Here is an 18706-nt window from a genome sequence, read left to right on the forward strand (position 1 = left end):
ATCGGCACATACCAACATATTCAGCTTTGGTTACTTTTTGTCAGTTGTTATATTTTTTTCCGTTTTCTCCTTCACTTTTAATTTAAAGATTAATGAATCGTAGATAAAAAAAATTCGAATGCTTTCAATTTTTTTTATTTTCCATTAATGCTTAAAACTTTAAAAGGAAACCAGTTAAGGAGTGACCTATACCTTCTTCTAAATTTGATATCTATAAAAGACAAAAATATTATCTTATTTGTCATGCAGACTCTGTAATATTTTAAGTCAAGAAGGTTTTAACCATCCGATTGTGTCGATAAAAATGAAAGAACTATATAAATTCATTGTACACGGGTAAAAGAACAATTTACCTTAAGTAATTAACTCTTTCTTCACTATCAGGCTTAAATTAAAAAAATAATACTTTCAATATATAAAAACTGTCTTACCTTCTTTGCAATATACTCAAATCCACATGATAGAATAGATGCATAACTTCAAACTAGAAAGAACAATATAAGAGGCAAATTCATGTATGCTAAAAATCACACTACTACTACATCAAATTGTTTCAAATCAAATTAATTCTCAAATAAAAGTCTTTGAATAAATACTAAATGAAAAGATGCAATCACTACTTATAAAAGTGTCACAATAAACTGTTACACCATGAGTTTTGTTAACTAACAGTTAACACATATGCACGTACATATGGAACGGTAGTAACATTTTGTAATTGCATGGGAAATAAAGATTTTAGCTACGATATAACAGTCAAATGATGCAATTTGCTCTACTGATTACAATTGTAGCAGATTGGTGATAATTAAATTCAAGTAATATTTTTCTTTAAATGCCATCTCAACATGTACATGGATTACAGATTTCGTGTCCTCATTTTGAACTTCGCTGATATAATAGTTTTCATTGTCCCCCTCGCGTTGTTTATGTTTGAAATATTTCCATTTACACTACTTGCATTTTACGTGATGCTTGTTTGTTTTCTTTTACAGTAGAAATCGCCTTGAATTTATTGAAAGAAAATTTGAATGCTTTCTCACAGAATACACCATGGAATAAACTTTTGGATGCATCTGACCTTTTATTATCTTATTGCAATTTCAACTGTATATCAATGATTGTTGTGTCATGAGAGTTATCCAATATACACTTTTTTCAGATAAAATCAGTCGAAGAAATTTAAAAATTGTTAATAATAATCTATCAATATATGATATTGCCAGGTTGACATAAAAAAAGATTTGACATAAAAATAAGGAGATATTATATAACTGCCAATGAAACAAATATCCACCAGAAACGGAAAAAAACAACCGTACGACTTTCAACAATGGGAACAACTCATACCATGTAGTGTGCTATACAATGCCCGACTTGCAAAAAATATGAAACACACTGCATTCAATTTAGAAAACAAACGGCCCAATTTATAGCAAAGCACTTTACGAAAAAACAAATATGAAAGAAGATATACTAGTAGATAAACCAATATATAGACTTCTGACATGTGAGCCTTGTAACCATCCTCGGATTAATGTAATGATGTATATGGAAAGCATAATCTCTTGGTCGTATATATGGAGATTTTGAAATACGCACTTTCTGAAAAGAATTCAGTAAAATTTTGTTCAATGATTTTAGGTTTAAAAACTACAATGCCTTTTGGGGTAAAGGTTGCTCTTGTTTTTAATCCTATCAATATTATATATATTATATATATATAACTCGTCTAAACATCAACCCAACAATGTTAGATCTGTAAATTTGCTTTCGCAAATTTTTGGTTCTTCCCTCGCCGGGATTCAAACCCATGCTACTGTGATATCGTGACACCAAATCGCCTGCACTGCAGCCGCCCCGCTAGACCACACGACCACCTGGGCTCTCAAAATAAAGAACTTTCGCTGGCCATGATATATATATATATATATATATGATTAAGGGCTATGGCGCCAACAAAGACATACATACTTGACCTAGGCTAATAACGGTCGTGTCAGTATATTCCTACAAAGCAAGGTTCATTTAATAACTTTTTAAACATTATTTCGTTTTCAGCTGTAATATTGTATATCGTAAAATTAGATTAGATTTTTAAAAATTGCATACGTAAGTGAGATAGGTTGGGCGATATCTTTTTGCGCCAAAAAGTAACTCATTTGCGCCACAACTTAATTGCGCCAATACCTCTTTTGCGCCACCTAGTTTTCAAAACTATAGGTATCATTTGCGCCAATAAAATAATCATCTAATTGCGCCAATTTTATATATTTTTATTTATATATAACAACTAAATGATTGACTAGGTACCAACAGCAAAAAAATCCTCTGACATTGTACACTGAAATTTCAAATTAACCTCGCATCCTAATAAAATTATACCGCTTTCTGGATCGTTACACAATACAAAGTCATCATCTTTGTTTGTAACAACACCAATATCATCCAATATTCTGTGAAATTCTGCTCGATTTTTAGATTAAGCCGGACGCAGTTTTCTTCTCTCTCTATACATAGACTGACACACATATTTTAAATCTTTCTTTTCTAAATGTTCTTCTTCAATTTTGAAGATCTCTGAATTTATTATTTTTGAAGGTCGCTCTGACAACACATTGGTTGCTTTTCTTTTACACGCAGTTCTAAAAATTTGACGTTCTAATTTCTGGACACTGATAATGAAAAAAATATATTTCTTTTTACAAATGAAAATATGGTATTTTATACTGCCAAAATCTGCTATGAAATTTTAATAAAGCGAAAATGTATTTTATACTCGTGATAGTTGACTTGTATTTGCATTATAATTTTAAGAAAAAATTGTTTTATAGTCTCTCAAAACTCTTTATAGTGGCTGTTGTTGTTAACTTGTGTTTTAAAAAGCTGTATATTTTATATGTAACAAGTGGCGAGACTTTAATAAAGTATTTGTCTTGTCTTGTCTTGATATAGGTAAAACATGTACAGGTATAGTATAGGTAAAAAATATTAACAGGTAAATGTGGCGCAATTTCATTTCATTTATTGGCGCAATTAATACCATCAAAATAAAAGAGAGTGACGCAATTAATACCTTTTCTAAACTGCAATTGGCGCAAATTGATTCTGCCCGAAAGGTTTTACCTAACGATGAAATCATATTAGTTAACCCCATAAATTAACAAGTAATATACAGTACTATTTAGGTACAAAAACTGTTTGGTACTAATGTAGTTGTACTATAATTAATTGATTGATCATGTTAATCGTTAATACTTAATACGTGAATAGTCAAAGTTATAAATATATAGAAATTGTAAATATCAATAATATTACTTTTAAAGATAGCCGCCATACTACATGTGTCGTTCTTAATTATATATCTGCGACAAAAGCAGAAGAAGTTTAGAATAAGATGGCCATGAGAGAGAAGAGACAACCAAGTTTCTTAAGAATTTGTAATTTAAACTATCACCGTTTTGATTTCTCAAGTTCGCCACGATATAACTATTTGTGTGCTAGTGCGGCGTAAAGCAAACGCCTATCAAGCAATCGTTTCAAAAAGATTATTTCTTTTAAGATGTATTGTACTAATTGTGGTATGCAAATTGAACCAAAGAGCAAGTTCTGTAGCAACTGTGGTCACAGAATTGAAGGTATGTATTTACTATTTATCATTGTTTATTAAAGATACGAAAATAATCAAACAAGATGGATATTTCGCTACTTTAGAACAAAAATATCCGAAGGGCATATAGACTAAAAATATGTGAATATATTTTTTGTCCGATATATATATATAAATAAATTGTGAATAATGTTAACAAAAACACACAAAGTATTACAATTTAAACTCATTTATTAAAAAATTACAGTAAGGATAAACTAAAAAGACCAACATATTCGGATAGAGCCGTAATTATCATTCGATGCAACTAGCAATGAGTCGTTGACCAATACATGCAATGTCGTACGCATATGTTTGATAAAAATGATATTCATAAATAAATATATATTGATAAATACCATTATTATTTTTTAGCAGATGTACAACAGTTAGAATTACAAGAAACATCAGATGGTATGTACAATTTTGAAATTATCCAAAGTCGGTCGGTGCATCACGTTGACGCGCATTACCGTTACATTGCGTGTAGCTTTTGATTACATTTGAGCGCATTTATTTGACACTTATATTCAGGTAAACACATGTAATATGTATCAATCTACAAATGCGCGGAAACGTAATGCGCCCATGTCGTCTATTGCTATGCTGTTATTTACGGAATAAAATTGAGAAAGGAAATGGTGAATATGTCAAAGCGACAACCATCCGACCATGCATATAGAGAAGACAACAGCCGAAGGCAATCAATGGGTCTTCAATGTAACGAGAATTCCCGAACCCGTAGGTGTCCTTCAGGTGGCCCCTAAAAATATGCATACTAGTACAGTGATAATGGACGTCATACTAAACTCCGAATTATACACAAGAAACTATAATTTAAAATCATACAAGACTAACAAAAGCCAGAGGCTCCTGACTTGGGACAGGCGCAAAATTGCGGCGGGGATAAGCATGTTTGTGAGACAATAGAAGTCCGAGTCCGATGTCAAAAGATGTAGCCGGTTAGTGTCCGAGTGGAGTTTTTATTTTAAGTCGTTATAAAACATCCTAATACTAGTACTCCTAACACTAACCGGCTTCCGCAGTTATTCATCTTATTATAACTAAATAATATTACTGAAAAATCTATTTCAATTCGAGAAATGTCGTGCACTAGTCCATTTCTGGATTCATTACTCAGTAAAGACTTCAGGCGCGCAATGGCGAAGCAAGGTCATTTGTACCCCCGATCCTCGGTGAGGGGTCTGAAGGCACAACGATGTCCAGGCCAAAGAACCTAATGGTAGTGAATTAGCGGGTGCGAAGCCTCCTGAAGTTTAAAAGTTATCGGAATGACCTACCATTCTTGTCATTGAAAACTCATCAATAACAACATTCTTTAGATTCAAAATGGTTTCGTTTAAAGTATAAAACTGAAAAATGAACGAAAAAATATTTGCTTCAGAACCTTGAAAAAAATCTTCAATCAAGTCTCATCAATTTTGAAGAAGGTATAACAAAGTAATTGATATATATGTAACACATTTTAACTTTTAACTGTAAATACCAAAAGAAATTCCATTTAAATTTAAAATCGATAAAATACGGGACAACTCATTATATATATAATTTCGTCATTATATATGCTCCGGGTACTGTATTGACCATAAACAGTTTTTCCAGCTTCCGGAAAATTTTACGAATGTTTGACAGAATTATTGATAACTCAAAACTTGAACCACATACCGAACCTACATGAACATAGTTATGATATTGGAATAGAATAAAATAGAATTAAAAATTGTATTTCCTAAATGAAAGAGTCCATAAGTTGATAAAGGGCATAAAATCAGATACAATTGATTTACATAATTGGTAACAACAACAATACTAGGCGCTTCTAAAATATAGTTAGTTTTTAAAATAAGTCAGAATTAGAGCCAAAACTACATGAAAATGTGAATGAAAGAATAAAATTATATCATATGCATTCATTCTCAAATCATTCACTAACTTAATTGTATATAATATGAAACTAATTTTCGTCACTTTTTTCGCAATTACAAGCCATTGAAGATAGACTAAGAAGAATGATGTACTGTTAAGTTATTCTTTTTGATAATATTTCAAATTAGATGAAAATATTTTGTTTTACCCCCGTACACCCGGGCATTTTGACGTAAACGTAGCTACGCGCACATGTGTGGCGTGATATTCGTGAAATCAGTCATTTAAAATTGTTTCTTCGTCCGATTTCATGTTTATAACATTAATTTTATGTTTAAGGCTTTTTAGTAGATTTCATACTTTCGGCAGTTCAAGGCTTCCCTTTTTAGTGTAATACTAGTAGAAGACAACATAATGTTTCAGTTATAGCTTTCAGTAGATAAATTGATACAATTGTAATCGTTCTTTTAGTCACCTCTGTTTTTTTTTTTTACAGTAAACAAAGAAGGAGCGCCTAAAATGACAAATGGTATGTATATCGCACATCAAACAATTGTTCTTCCGATTGTGAAAATTAAATTTATATCCCATATCCTTAATGAAAAAAGGCAATTAAAAGAAAAATTGAATGCACGTATTATGCAGACAAATGAATAACTCTGATATAAAATAAACGTTTATTTGGTTTATGACAAACAGAATATACAAAAAATACATAATTTTTGTTTATATTCATAAGAGGCAAGAGTCAGTTTAGAGGCCCTAAAAACGAAATGGGGTGCTTCGGTACAGAGGATGAACAAGAAAAGAGTATTTACTGGTATGAAAAAAGAGGAACCAACAAAAACAGTGGTATGCTATTATTTCAATAATAAGATAAAATTGAGAATGGAAATGGGAAATGTGTCAAAAAGACAACAACCCGGCCATAGATAAAAACAACAGAAGGTCACCAACAGGTCTTCAATGTAGCGAGAAATTCCCGCACCCGGAGGCGTACTTCAGCTGGCCTTTTAAAAAATATATACTAGTTCAGTGATAATGAACGCCATACTAATTTCCAAAACTAAAATTAAAATGATAAAAGACTAACAAAGGCCAGAGGCTCCTGACTTGGGACAGGCGCAAAAATGCGGCGGGGTTAAACATGTTTGTTAGATCTCAACCCTCCCCCTATACCTCTAGTCAATGTAGAAAAGTAAACGCATAGCAATACGTACATAAAGATTTAATTAAAGTAATAAGTCCAATAGTCATTTTTGTTAAGTTCTGTGTCGTTTTGGTCTCCTGTGGAGAGTAGTCTCAATGCCAATCATACCACATTTTCTTTTTTATATGATTTAATCATTTGAATTGATAAATCAATGAACGAACACACAGTTACAAATTTATACAACGGAACGGTAAATGAAAAATTAACCGAATCTTTTTAACCAAAGTAACAAGAGTGCCAAAGTGACAAGAGTGCATATAAAACATATTTTACTAATTTTACAGGCTCTTCATGTTAAGATTTTAGACGGAAAGATGAAGATGGTGCAGAGAGCTTTTAAGGATGGTCTGGGTATAGATCGGGGTTACGTCAAAATTGACGTCCAAATAGATAGTACCTGCAGAGACTGGATGAGATCTGTTCGTGCCTGCTTCCAGCCATCACCCGATCTACATCCATACATATCCACCAGCAAAGGAAATTTAGATAAGATTGATTCAGCCTATACATTTAAACAGCTAAGAAATAGCCAGAAAGAAAAAAAGGTGGCATCAACAAAATATGCTATCTACTTTCAGATAAAAAAGAGTAAGTCAAATTGTATAAATACAGTTCATTTCTTAACGATACCATTGATACCCAAGTGATTTATGTTTTTTATTGATACAATTTTTATGTTGTTGCAAATCAAATATCTACATTTGATCTCGTTTTTCATAGAGATATCTTTTCGTCGACTGGTCAAGGTGTGTGTGTGGTGTTGGTGCATGGCTGTAGGGTTTGGTTTTTTGGAGGGGAGGGGGGTAATGCATTGCAGAACTATCTAATTGGAAATTTCTTTTTGATCTTCGAATTAATAATACCACAAAAGTTAAAACCAATATTTGTGGAAGATTTACTTTGGGTTACCTAATGGAGAGACATCATCATAACCGACAGCCTTGTCCAATGAAGTATGACAGCCCATGGAATCATGTGCTAAAGTGCTGTTTGTTTTACATTGTTGATCATAGAGACACCATTTATAGATTGAATAAAATGTAACTGAGGGAAATGACATTTTAGGCATTAATGAAATAACTGAACACGTTGCTTTTGTAGGTCGACATGCTATAGTTGGAACATACCTAAAATCTACAGATGGAAAACGCATGCCTGTACCTAAGGTAAAAAAAACATTTTCAAATCGCTCGCTCGCTCGCCCCAAATTTTGGAGTCCAAAAATCCGTAGAACAAGAAATAAAATAGGTGTGGCCTAATAGTGTTCACACGATAATTACTTTTTCATGCAACAACCATAAATTACACCAAACATCCAGCATTATGTCAATCTTTCTGTTTGTTTTTATCAGGATTGTGGGAGGTCCATGCTGTCATGATCTTGGCTTATATTGGGGAAAACCTTTTTTTGGAATGCAAATAGAATATTTTTATCGTTCGATAATATATAAGGGAATCTGGAAAATTCTCAAATACAACTTCGTTTTATATACATATATCCCTTTTCCTGGATTGTTCAGTGTATATTCATTATGTTTATGTAACTGAAAACTACATACCGCTTCAAGGAACTAAGAATGAAATATATCTGTAGGTTGTAATTGAAATAGAAGATGAGAACGAACGTGAGCCTCAGGTCAAGGACGAAGACAATTTCATCAATAAGCAAAACGTGGAGATTCTGAGGGAACTCGAAAGGGAAAGTAGTAATGACAAGGTGAGTCCAAAAGTTGAAAACTAATGACCGGAAAAATAGTTCAACGCTTGCAATTAGAAAAAAAACAATAGTCAAAATATTGTGTACTTATTTAAAAAGAAACCGTTAACTTAGGTACAAACATAGATATATTACATTGTATCTGCGATAAAAAAAAATTACAATTATTTTTAACAGGTAAGCGGAGAAGGTGAAGGCCTATGGGAAAGTGACCTGGAAGATCCTGCACTTGACACGGTATTTGCCTTTTCAAACTATCAGTAATTAATAAGCAATTTTGATAAATATATACTTAAAGGTTTTATTTGCTTCACAGAATAGAAACTGATAGCTCATAGTTCTTCAATACCATTCAACGTTCGTTTGATCAATGTGAAAAATGCTTTTAGTGCTTACATTTTCTTTATTTCGTGATCGCACATTTAAGTTACCCTTGAAACATTTTGTGTTTGGAAACGTGAAAATTTGAAGGAAACAAGCAATTGATGTTAATAATAATCTCTGGCTAAAGATTTGTTATATATTTTTTTGTTTAGTTTTATTTTATGTATATCATTAATAACGTGCAATAATCATATAACAGTTGTGTCTTATTTATTTCACAGCTTACATATGAACTGGATGCTTCAACGATGCATGCTGTTGAAGAGGTATGTAATATCATGATTCATGCATGATGCCACATTTTGACAGGATACCGAACCACCTTACTTTAACCATCCCCAACAAAAATCACGAGCCCCGAAATATTTTTAAAATGTACCATAGATTTATGAAATAATTCCATAACAAGTCTATCTCATTTATATGTGTGATAAACAAGTAGTAGAAGATGAATATCATTTAATTTTAGTATGTGAAAAGTATAATGAACTTCGAAAGAAATTTATCAAACCATATTATTGAAGAAAACCTACGAATTTTAAACCCATACAACTGCTATCTATTCATAATGTAGGAGAACTTAACAATTTAGGGAAGTTTTTATTTCTGGCCGAGAAGGCACGAAATTAATTTCATCATTATAAAAGCTTAATGTGTTACTCTGCTGTACTGTTATATGGGATGATTATTTGACTAATTGTTTAAAGGTAAATATATTTCACTGATGTAATTGGATATTTGTAATTTTTATATTCTATAAGTTGTATTGCTTACAGATAAAAATGTTATTATTACTATTTCATAGCTTACAAATGAACCAGGAGTTTCGGGACTTAATACAGTCGAAGAGGTATGTTTTAAATTTGGACTTCGTTAGGTTTTTTAATGTTCTAGTGTTTTGTCACTGACTGAGAAACCTTAATTATCAACCTTACAAAGCTGGGGCCGTGTCAATAAAAGTATCCTAGGATATGTCCTAAGATAGGTCTTAGGACATTATTTAGGATGGTCTTAGGACGTGTCTGAGACATGTCTTAGGATGTAAAACAAAGCTGTCTTAGGACTGTCCTAACTACGATGGTCCTAGGACCATCCTAACACATTTATTTAATTGAAAATATATGTAGAGATTTGTATGACATAGATTAAATTGTATTTTAGAACCTATATGTAAAGAGAGGGAGGATGACTCTTATATAGAAAACAATTAACCCAAAATAAAAGTTAAAAAAAAATTCGGGATACTAATAAATACGTTATTAAATATGATAAAAGATATAAATGAATTTAATACGAAAACAAAAGTAAATGGTCACAAAACTTTGTGATATTCGTGCTGCAATTTTAGGACATAAACTAGTTTTGTCCTTAGGTCCACTCGATTTAATTACATGTATCGAATCAGGATTAGGTAAAAAAAGAAGTAAACTTTTTCCCATATTTGAATTATTTAAAATATGTTGCTTATGATGATAGTATTGTTGTAGGCTTCAAAAAAGGCAGCACGAAATAATTTAATATAATACAACTTTAGGACTATCCTAAGACACCTAATTGTATATCCTAACTTTAGGACTAAGTTTAGGACATATCTTATTTTAGGAGACTTTCGTTAACCCGACTTAGGACTAAGACGTGTCATAAGACCATCCTAAGACATGTCTTAGTCCTAGGACAGCTTCGTTGACACGGCCCCTGGTACTAATTAAAAGTTTTTAGATCTCCATGTGCAATAAATGAAGGTTTCCGGAAACTACAAGGCCGCGAGAGTCAGTGAAATTTAATAGCGTGCATGCAACATTTAATAATTGAAAATTAATGTTAATTTGTATTTCCCTTCAGCCACACTGATAAGATTTTTTTATATATATATATCCTTTCAATTGATCATATTAGGAATAACAAAACATTTTCCGTTAACATTTCATAGGTTCAATATATCATACACATATCAACATTAAATACAGTCTAATTGAAATATAGGATTCACTTCATATGGGTTAAATTAAATCAAAGTTCTATATTTTAACTAAACACGCAGCATTATGGATAAAATAATTGCCTTTCATTTCGGTTTGTTTCTTATGCCCGCGTTTATTGTTCAGTGTATATAAATATGTATATGACAATATGATTGACTTATTTATACTTACTTCCTTACTTAATACTAATGACAATTAAACACTATTTCGATTGTAGTGTCCAGATAAAAATCCATCACCATGCTCATCATCAAATGTACAAGCATTGGATATGGTAAGTTTTCATCTGGGTTTTTTTTCCACTTCGTTCACGAAACAGGCTGGGTATTACAACAGTAAAAGAACATGCACCTTTACAAATATATAAGGTTTTTTTCACGACCAAATTCGTTTTTTTCTTCTTCAGAAATTAAAAATGTTATCTTTTACAGTTCATAGAAAATCTGAAAATTTGAAACTGTGTAGTAACACACATAATATTTTATGATATTATTTTTATCATATCTTAAGAAAGAAAAAAAGCGGCGGCCAGTCACACCCCACAGTTTCCTTCTAAAGAAGCGGAAGAGATGATATTTTTCGAATTTTCCATGACGTTTTTCTGTTGTTTATATTCATTTGTATTTATCTGCAATTTTTAATCTCTACACTATAATATTTTAGGTTCTAGACAAGAAAAGACAAAGGAAATCCGTAAGTAGAAAAAGATACACACAAAAATTTGTACTCTGTCCAGTTCTCAATCCTTGATGTTGCCAAGAGCCATATCGGTGCAATATGAAAAGTCTATGTATAAACTGACATACAAGATTTTTAAATTAAGAAAAAATGTATAGCTTTTCTCTTAAATCAAACAGACCGGTCTATGAAAAGTACAAATTGACTTCTCTCTTTGTTTGTAAGAGTTATGTATACCGGAATAAATCGTTGTTAAAGTTAATGTTATCATATGTAGTCCCAGATTGTGTAACACTGTTATTGAAATGTTAAAGCTATGAACTTTAAATTCCAGAGATAAGAAGTCAATCAATGATTAATGCAAATATTATATTTTTTTTTACTGTAAATCATTTGAGACTTTTTAGATTTGTTTATGTATCAACAGGTTGCCGAGGGCATATCCCTTAAATTACCAGAGGGTAAAAAGAAATATATCACCGTTGTTTACCAGGAGCATGGTGGAATATCTATGACTCGCCAATTTGGAGAAAATGATACACTTCAGGTATTAAAAGCATCTCAATATTTTTGAAAAAAAAAAGATAACTTCTGCAGAACTACGTCTTATTCTTGTTTTAGCGCAGTAAAAGTGCAGATGGCTGGGGGTTGACTTCATGTGTCAACCTGATATCTATAGAAACCACAAAAAATGAACATTAAGCAAGAGGTTGTCCTAGGCTTCGGAAAATGTGTATATGAATCACTAATATGCTACCATCTTTTATGCTAGTTTGTGTTACGTTTAAAGCAACCATTAATAACACAACAAACACCAGGCAAAATGTTTAAATTAATTGTTATTTACTAGTATTGGTACTAATAAATAATCAGTACACGGTAATAAGCTGAGAACATGTAGACAGATTAAATAAAATTATAAATTGAAAACTATTTATAATATTTAAGGAATGACAATAATATTTTTCTGTCTATGAAGAAATAACATAAAAAAATTGGTGCACACTGAATGACACGCGTAGCGGGTTATTAAACAGTGGACATAAAATTTAACACTAATTTAACCTGATTCCCAAAGATGATCAAAACAAAGTAATTAAATCGCCACAGCTGCATTTGCAGACGACTATTATTTGAACTCTAAATGACTAGACTGACCCACTGAAGATGTCATAAAATAAGATTTACAACAAACTTTCTACACAGTAATAAATTTTTTGGAAAATAATGTTATCTTAACTAACCTAATCTTAGCAGACGAAATTGTAGCTTTATTTCAACATCATTATATTGAAAATTGACGATAAAACAAAACTTGCAAAAATGTACCGTAAGTGCAATTTATAAAAACCGATTTCTTCTCTATTAAAAATCCTCACTAAAAAACAATCATAATTTTATTAATAAAGCTTAAAAACTATTGTCTTCAATCCAATGATGGAGGATTAAATATTTGAAAATCCACAACGTGTTAGGTTGATTGGATTATGTTTAGTGCATGAATATCTTGTAGATATTTGACGTGTAGCTGTGCAATAAAAAACGTATGTTGCTGATTCAGTAGAATATCCTTATTTATTTCTTCTTAAAACCACAGGTTTTGTATACGTGGATATGCATGGAGATGGACCCGGAAATTCTTCCACCCAAGTTTCATTTAGGATGCCATGCCCCAGAGAAATGTACAGATGATGATTGTGACCACATTTACATTTTGACTCCTGATTCGGCGAACTACAAAATTTACAAGCACACGCCAACATTATTATTTATTAAAGAAGATGTATGTTATAATTTGATGTTAATACATAGTCCTCTTTAAAGAGTAGATACAGTTGTTAGATTAAGCTTAAAGAAGATAGCGATACCCCTGAGAGAGACGCAATCGATACCTATCAAATGATTCTGTTCCGTGCATTGCTTATGAGCAACCTAAAGTTTGCATTTGGTTGTGCAATTATTGTATAGGATTTAATCACAAGTCAGAAGTTATTTTTTTAGTTTTTTGACGCCATCAATGCAATCATTTTTTCATAAGTTTTTTCTTCAAAATTAAAGACTATATGGTATGGGTAGAATTGGATTCAGAATATTTTTTTGTCATTTGCTTGACAACAATATGTTTTCATCAGAATGTTAGTTTATGAGAAAGCCATACATGTAACCCATCCCACTTTAATAAGTTGAATGGTCCGTCCCTTGTGTAATCTTTGGGCTGATCATGCCATTCGTTTATTTACTTTTATTCAATACATGTCATATTATGTAGGTTTTTTATGCCTCATTTATCGGCATTATGTTTTCTGGTCTGAGCGTTCGTTCGTCCGTCCGTCCGTCGTACCGGTTCGTCCGTCCTACACCAGGTTAAAATTTTTGATCAATGTAGTTTTTGATGAAGTTGAAGTCCAATTAACTTTAAACTTATAGTACACATATTCCCTATAGTATGATCTTTTTAATTTCAATGCCAAATAAGAGATTTTACCCCATTTTCACGGTCCACTGAACATAGAAAGTGATAGTGCGGATCCGTGTAGTAAGGACACATTCTTGTTTTCAATTTGTCTTGGCTGGATCTCTCGTCTGTATTTTGATTGTAAAATTTTGTATGAAAACCAGATTTTAAGGATGTTTTGGGATTTTTGTCAGATTTTAGGAATCCTCTGGTTTTATCCATTTGAATGCCTAAAAAAAATTAGTCCATTGACCCCCATTTTTTATTTTATAAATCTTTTACATGCATAATTAAATATAAGCCACCTGTAAAAGTCATTTAAAATCCTTGTTACTTTTAAATAGTTATTGAGAACTTAAAAATTGCCAATGATAAAGCTATGAAAAATAAGAGAGAACATTTTCCCGCCAAAATTTCAATGGCTTTTTTTTCTCGAAAACAAGCACAGATACCTATATATTTTTTTGCTTTTTTTTGTTCCTTTATGAAAAGCTTGCTATTTTGAAACTGAGTAACGAACTTCCTTAAGGATATACTTCGGTGGGGTTTTGGAATTTGAGTCAAATGTTCGGACTTCTTGGTGTTTTTCTATACAGTACAATGTAAAATATTTTGTTATGACACCCATTTTTTTCGTATAAGACTTAATAGCTCATGAAAGATCATTTACCAAATTTTAAGAAGATTCTTGATTTTCTTTCTTTTGTTTTGTGACCCAGCTAATATCAATTTTAAATTCTATATTTGATAATTTTCACCGAACTTCACCAAATTACATCCTTAGGTCTACTAGTATTACATAAAAAAGGAGATGATTCCAACGGTATATTCAAAAGTCATAAAACGAGGGAAACTAGACTGGAAAACCCCGAAAAACGACAGAAAAGAAACAAATCATTTCACAGAAAATTAAAGATAACAACACAAACGAAAACACGCCAAGCAAAGATTTATGTTATAATGTTATGTTATGTTTCAAATGCATTGACCTGTTGATAGTATTATTCCAAAACAAAACATACAATTTTATTTTCTAATTGTAGATCTACCATCTCAATGAGACAATGACCAACTTAGATGATGTATTTTTTAAGTAGAAATCTACAGAATGGTCACGTGAAGATGATTTCTACATAAAAAACAGTACAAATTAGACTTATAACTTGATCTCGTCAGATTGCAACATGAAATCTGAGACAATTGTTCTAGTATTAGAAATTATATTAATAATGTTTATATTGTTCCTGAAATGACTAGCTAGATTTATAATTGTGTACGTATGTTACTGTGGCTGTTTGTATGTGTGTGTGTGTAGGTGTGGAAAAAGGGGGAAGTTTCTAATAAAACCTGTTGACAACATTGAAGATTAAAAATTATAAACCAGTTTATGTAGTAATAAAATCCAGTTTTTGAGACCACAGAATCAACAAATAATCGTTCTGTATGTAGTAAAATCTGTGGAAATGATACATAATTTGTTCGAATAAAATAGATCTTTTTAGAACTTTAAATTCACAATCTGATGTCATAATATACCAGTTCAAAGATATTTTTAATATTTTCATTATTTTAATATAAATGTATACTTTAAAAAAAAATATGTCCAACAATATTCCATAATGAAAATTTATGAATTGTTGACCTTATTATTCATTTAAAACAATATGCCATCCTACAAATGTATGATAGTGAATAAATGTGTATCGTCATCATATGCTTGTATATATACTTATTATATATACTAGTCAACAAAAGAAACGATACAAGGCAATGCGTTCTCCATATTTAACGAAATTGATCCTTGGACCGAGGTAAAAAAAAATGCTCTATACTAGTCTAATTTTTACAGAGTTATATTCTCATCAAAACTATTGTTTTAAGGCAAGAAAACGAAAACATCATTTTCCGAAAAAATAAATTTGACCCCTGTGTTCAATAACTTACTTTCAAATTTGGTCAAATTATGTTAATCATATGCATTAACTTTGTAAATAAATGTTTTTCAGTGGATAATTTAACAGTTTTTTCCTATTATCTTTTTTGATAGTTTAGTTCAAACTTGTGTATCGTTTCTTTTGTTGACTGGTATATGAAAAAAATGTGGTATGTTTGCCAATGACACAACTTTCCGTTAGAGACCAAACGACACAGAAATGTGCACCTATATGTCACCGTACGGCTTTCAACAATGATCACAGCCCATACCTCATAGTCAGCTATAAAAAGCCCCGAAATATCCATGTAAAACAATTCAAACGAGAAAACTAACGGCCTAATTTATGTACAAACAAATGAACAAAAGTTTAACTCTTGAATAGCCAATAAAAGACTTCCTCGGTACTTGATGCAAGCTTCTTGTACCTACATAGAAGGAATATGCTTTCTTTAGTTCTTAAAAGAGTATTAAGTTTTCTTAAAACAGGAAGTCTTATCTCAAATTTTACGGGTGCAGTAACACTTTCAGAATATATTTTGCAGTTATTGATTTGAAATGTTCTTCTGTGACAAAAAATAATCTCTGTGTTACTCTTTTTTCTGGTTTGATTATCAGGTCTTAATTTGCTGATAAATGATAACACTTCAATATGTAAGTTAAAAATATACCTAGTTCGAGCAAAAACATCCAATCTTTACAAATGAAAAGCTAGTGTCACCAAATCATCATAAGTTTCACTAAACAGCTTAAAGTGCTTTTGAGTTACCAAAATAATATGACAAATAAAAAAGAATTAAATTTGAAGCCTGGTTTTCACGTGAATGACAGAAAAAACATGACACAAATAACAAAATGAAAGATGGAAGATTTCCGAGGAACTTTCAAACTCAAAAGTCGATAATAAACTGACAATGCCATTGATAAAAACAAGAGAACAACAGTAAAACAAAATAACACAAAGCACAAATAAGAAAACTAGACTGAGAAACAGCGAACACCACCAAAAACACCTTACGGTTATCTCTGGGGTGCTCCGGTCCGGAGCTCCTTGTATAAAAAAAACTGGGCACATATATATGTCTCGCTTTTTTTATTAGCTCACCTGGCCCGAAGGGCCAAGTGAGCTTTTCCCATCACTTGGCGTCCGTCGTCGTCTGTCGTCCGTCGTTAACTTTTACAAAAATCTTCTCCTCTGAAAATACTGGGCTAAATTTAACCAAACTTGGCCACAATCATCATTGGGGTATCTAGTTTAAAAAAATGTGTCTGGTGACCCCGCCAACCAACCAAGATGGCCGCACGGCTAAAATAGAACATGGGGGTAAAATGCAGTTTTTGGCTTATAACTCAAAAACCAAAGCATTTAGAGCAAATCTGACTCCAGGTAAAATTGTTCATCAGGTCAAGATCTATCTGTCCTGAAATTTTCAGATGAATCGGACAACCCGTTGTTGGGTTGCTGCCCCTGAATTGGTAATTTTAAGGAAATTTTGCTGTTTTTGGTTATTATCTTGAATATTATTATAGATGGAGATAAACTGTAAAAAACAATATATGTTAGCAAAGTAAGATCTACAAATAGGTCAACATGACCAAAATTGTCAGTTGACCCCTTTAGGAGTTATTGCCCTTTATAGTCATGTTTTAACCATTTTTTCGTAAATCTTAGTAATCTTTTACAAAAATCTTCTCCTCTGAAACTACTGGGCAAAGTAAATTATAGATAGAGATAATTGTAAGCAGCTAGAATGTTCAGTAAATTAAGATGTACAAACACATCACCATCACCAAGGTGAGCGACACAGGCTCTTTAGAGCCTCTAGTTTCATCAATATGATCAAGTGCTGAACTTACTTTAACATGTCATCATGTAGGCATTCAAAGTAAAAAAAAAACATAACTGACTTGTCATACGTGGTTAAATCTTAACAATTGAACATTCATAAGTTTTACCACGTTGCGGTATGTATAAATCAGTGAATACCCCACAGATAAGGAAATAACAGATAATGAAAGGTAAAAAACAATTAACTGTTTCTTGATTAGTCAGTTAATGTCAATCAGCAATCGTCCATGCTGTTCAATTTGCACCCACACTGACGATACCTTGAATAGTGTTTTTTCTTATATATAATATATATATAAAGCTAACTTAAAAAATCACTTACTAGAATTTTTTTGAAAAGCTTCAACTTAATTAAGGATGTTTGCGGGTCATGCTTTGGAATATTAGTAAGATTTTCGAAATCATCTGGTTTTATCCATTTGAAAGCCTTACAAAATTCTGCATATGGACCCCCATTTTTCTTTTTATAAATCTTTTACATGTATAATTATAAGCCATTTGCAAGTCTAATAATATCTTTTTCATTTTTTAATAGTTTTTGGGAACTTTAACTGGTCAATGATAAAGCAAGAAAAATCATGAGAGAACATTTTCCCGCCAAAATTTCAATGGCTAATATCTTGAGAACAAGCACATTGACCCCTATATTTTTTTGCTTTTTTGATTCATTTCTCAATTGATCCATATAGACTAGTGTCATCGAAAGCTATTTATATTGAAACTGAGCAGCGAACTTCCTTGAATATACGAGGTCAATATTTTCACAAATTATGCGATTGGCTATTATCACAGAGTCCAACTTATATAATTCCATTGGTGTTCATCAAACCTGATACAGATAATTAAACATTATACGGACCAACTTTGAAACTGAATTTTTGCTTTATTCGGTCAGCGTTAATGCATAAGTGTTACGGCCAGAATCACCTTTAAATTGTAGCCAACAAAAGACACAAATC

The 18706-nt window shown here is 31.7% G+C and overlaps 2 protein-coding genes across 2 annotated transcripts; both read left to right on the forward strand.

Annotated features, from left to right (window-relative positions):
* The first annotated feature begins 3386 nt into the window (after window positions 1-3386).
* LOC143066257 (uncharacterized) lies at window positions 3387-8730 on the forward strand. The gene is made up of 8 exons (XM_076239249.1): window positions 3387-3638; window positions 4025-4063; window positions 6033-6065; window positions 6276-6388; window positions 7034-7337; window positions 7851-7915; window positions 8344-8466; window positions 8644-8730. Exons 1-8 carry the CDS (start codon window positions 3563-3565, stop codon window positions 8728-8730), a joined length of 840 nt encoding a protein of 279 aa, XP_076095364.1. The 5' UTR covers window positions 3387-3562.
* Window positions 8731-9075: 345 nt separating this feature from the next.
* LOC143066424 (uncharacterized) lies at window positions 9076-15522 on the forward strand. The gene is made up of 7 exons (XM_076239354.1): window positions 9076-9116; window positions 9656-9700; window positions 11050-11106; window positions 11496-11525; window positions 11938-12057; window positions 13108-13293; window positions 15009-15522. The coding sequence occupies exons 1-7, from the start codon at window positions 9099-9101 to the stop codon at window positions 15060-15062; spliced, it is 510 nt and encodes a 169-aa protein (XP_076095469.1). The 5' UTR covers window positions 9076-9098; the 3' UTR covers window positions 15063-15522.
* The last annotated feature ends 3184 nt before the right edge of the window (window positions 15523-18706 follow it).

This window comes from Mytilus galloprovincialis, chromosome 3, assembly GCF_965363235.1.
Source record: "Mytilus galloprovincialis chromosome 3, xbMytGall1.hap1.1, whole genome shotgun sequence".
NCBI lineage: Eukaryota > Metazoa > Mollusca > Bivalvia > Mytilida > Mytilidae > Mytilus > Mytilus galloprovincialis.

Bases quoted from the DNA above. Each gene is read 5' to 3' on its own strand.
- LOC143066424 (XM_076239354.1), top strand. The intron at 12,058-13,107 runs GTATTAAAAGCA...TTAAAACCACAG, and splicing joins GAGAAAATGATACACTTCAG to GTTTTGTATACGTGGATATG. The intron at 13,294-15,008 runs GTATGTTATAAT...TTCTAATTGTAG, and splicing joins TATTATTTATTAAAGAAGAT to ATCTACCATCTCAATGAGAC.
- LOC143066257 (XM_076239249.1), top strand. From the start codon at position 3,563: ATGTATTGTACTAATTGTGGTATGCAAATTGAACCAAAGAGCAAGTTC. The intron at 6,066-6,275 runs GTATGTATATCG...TATATTCATAAG, and splicing joins AGCGCCTAAAATGACAAATG to AGGCAAGAGTCAGTTTAGAG. The intron at 7,916-8,343 runs GTAAAAAAAACA...ATATATCTGTAG, and splicing joins AACGCATGCCTGTACCTAAG to GTTGTAATTGAAATAGAAGA.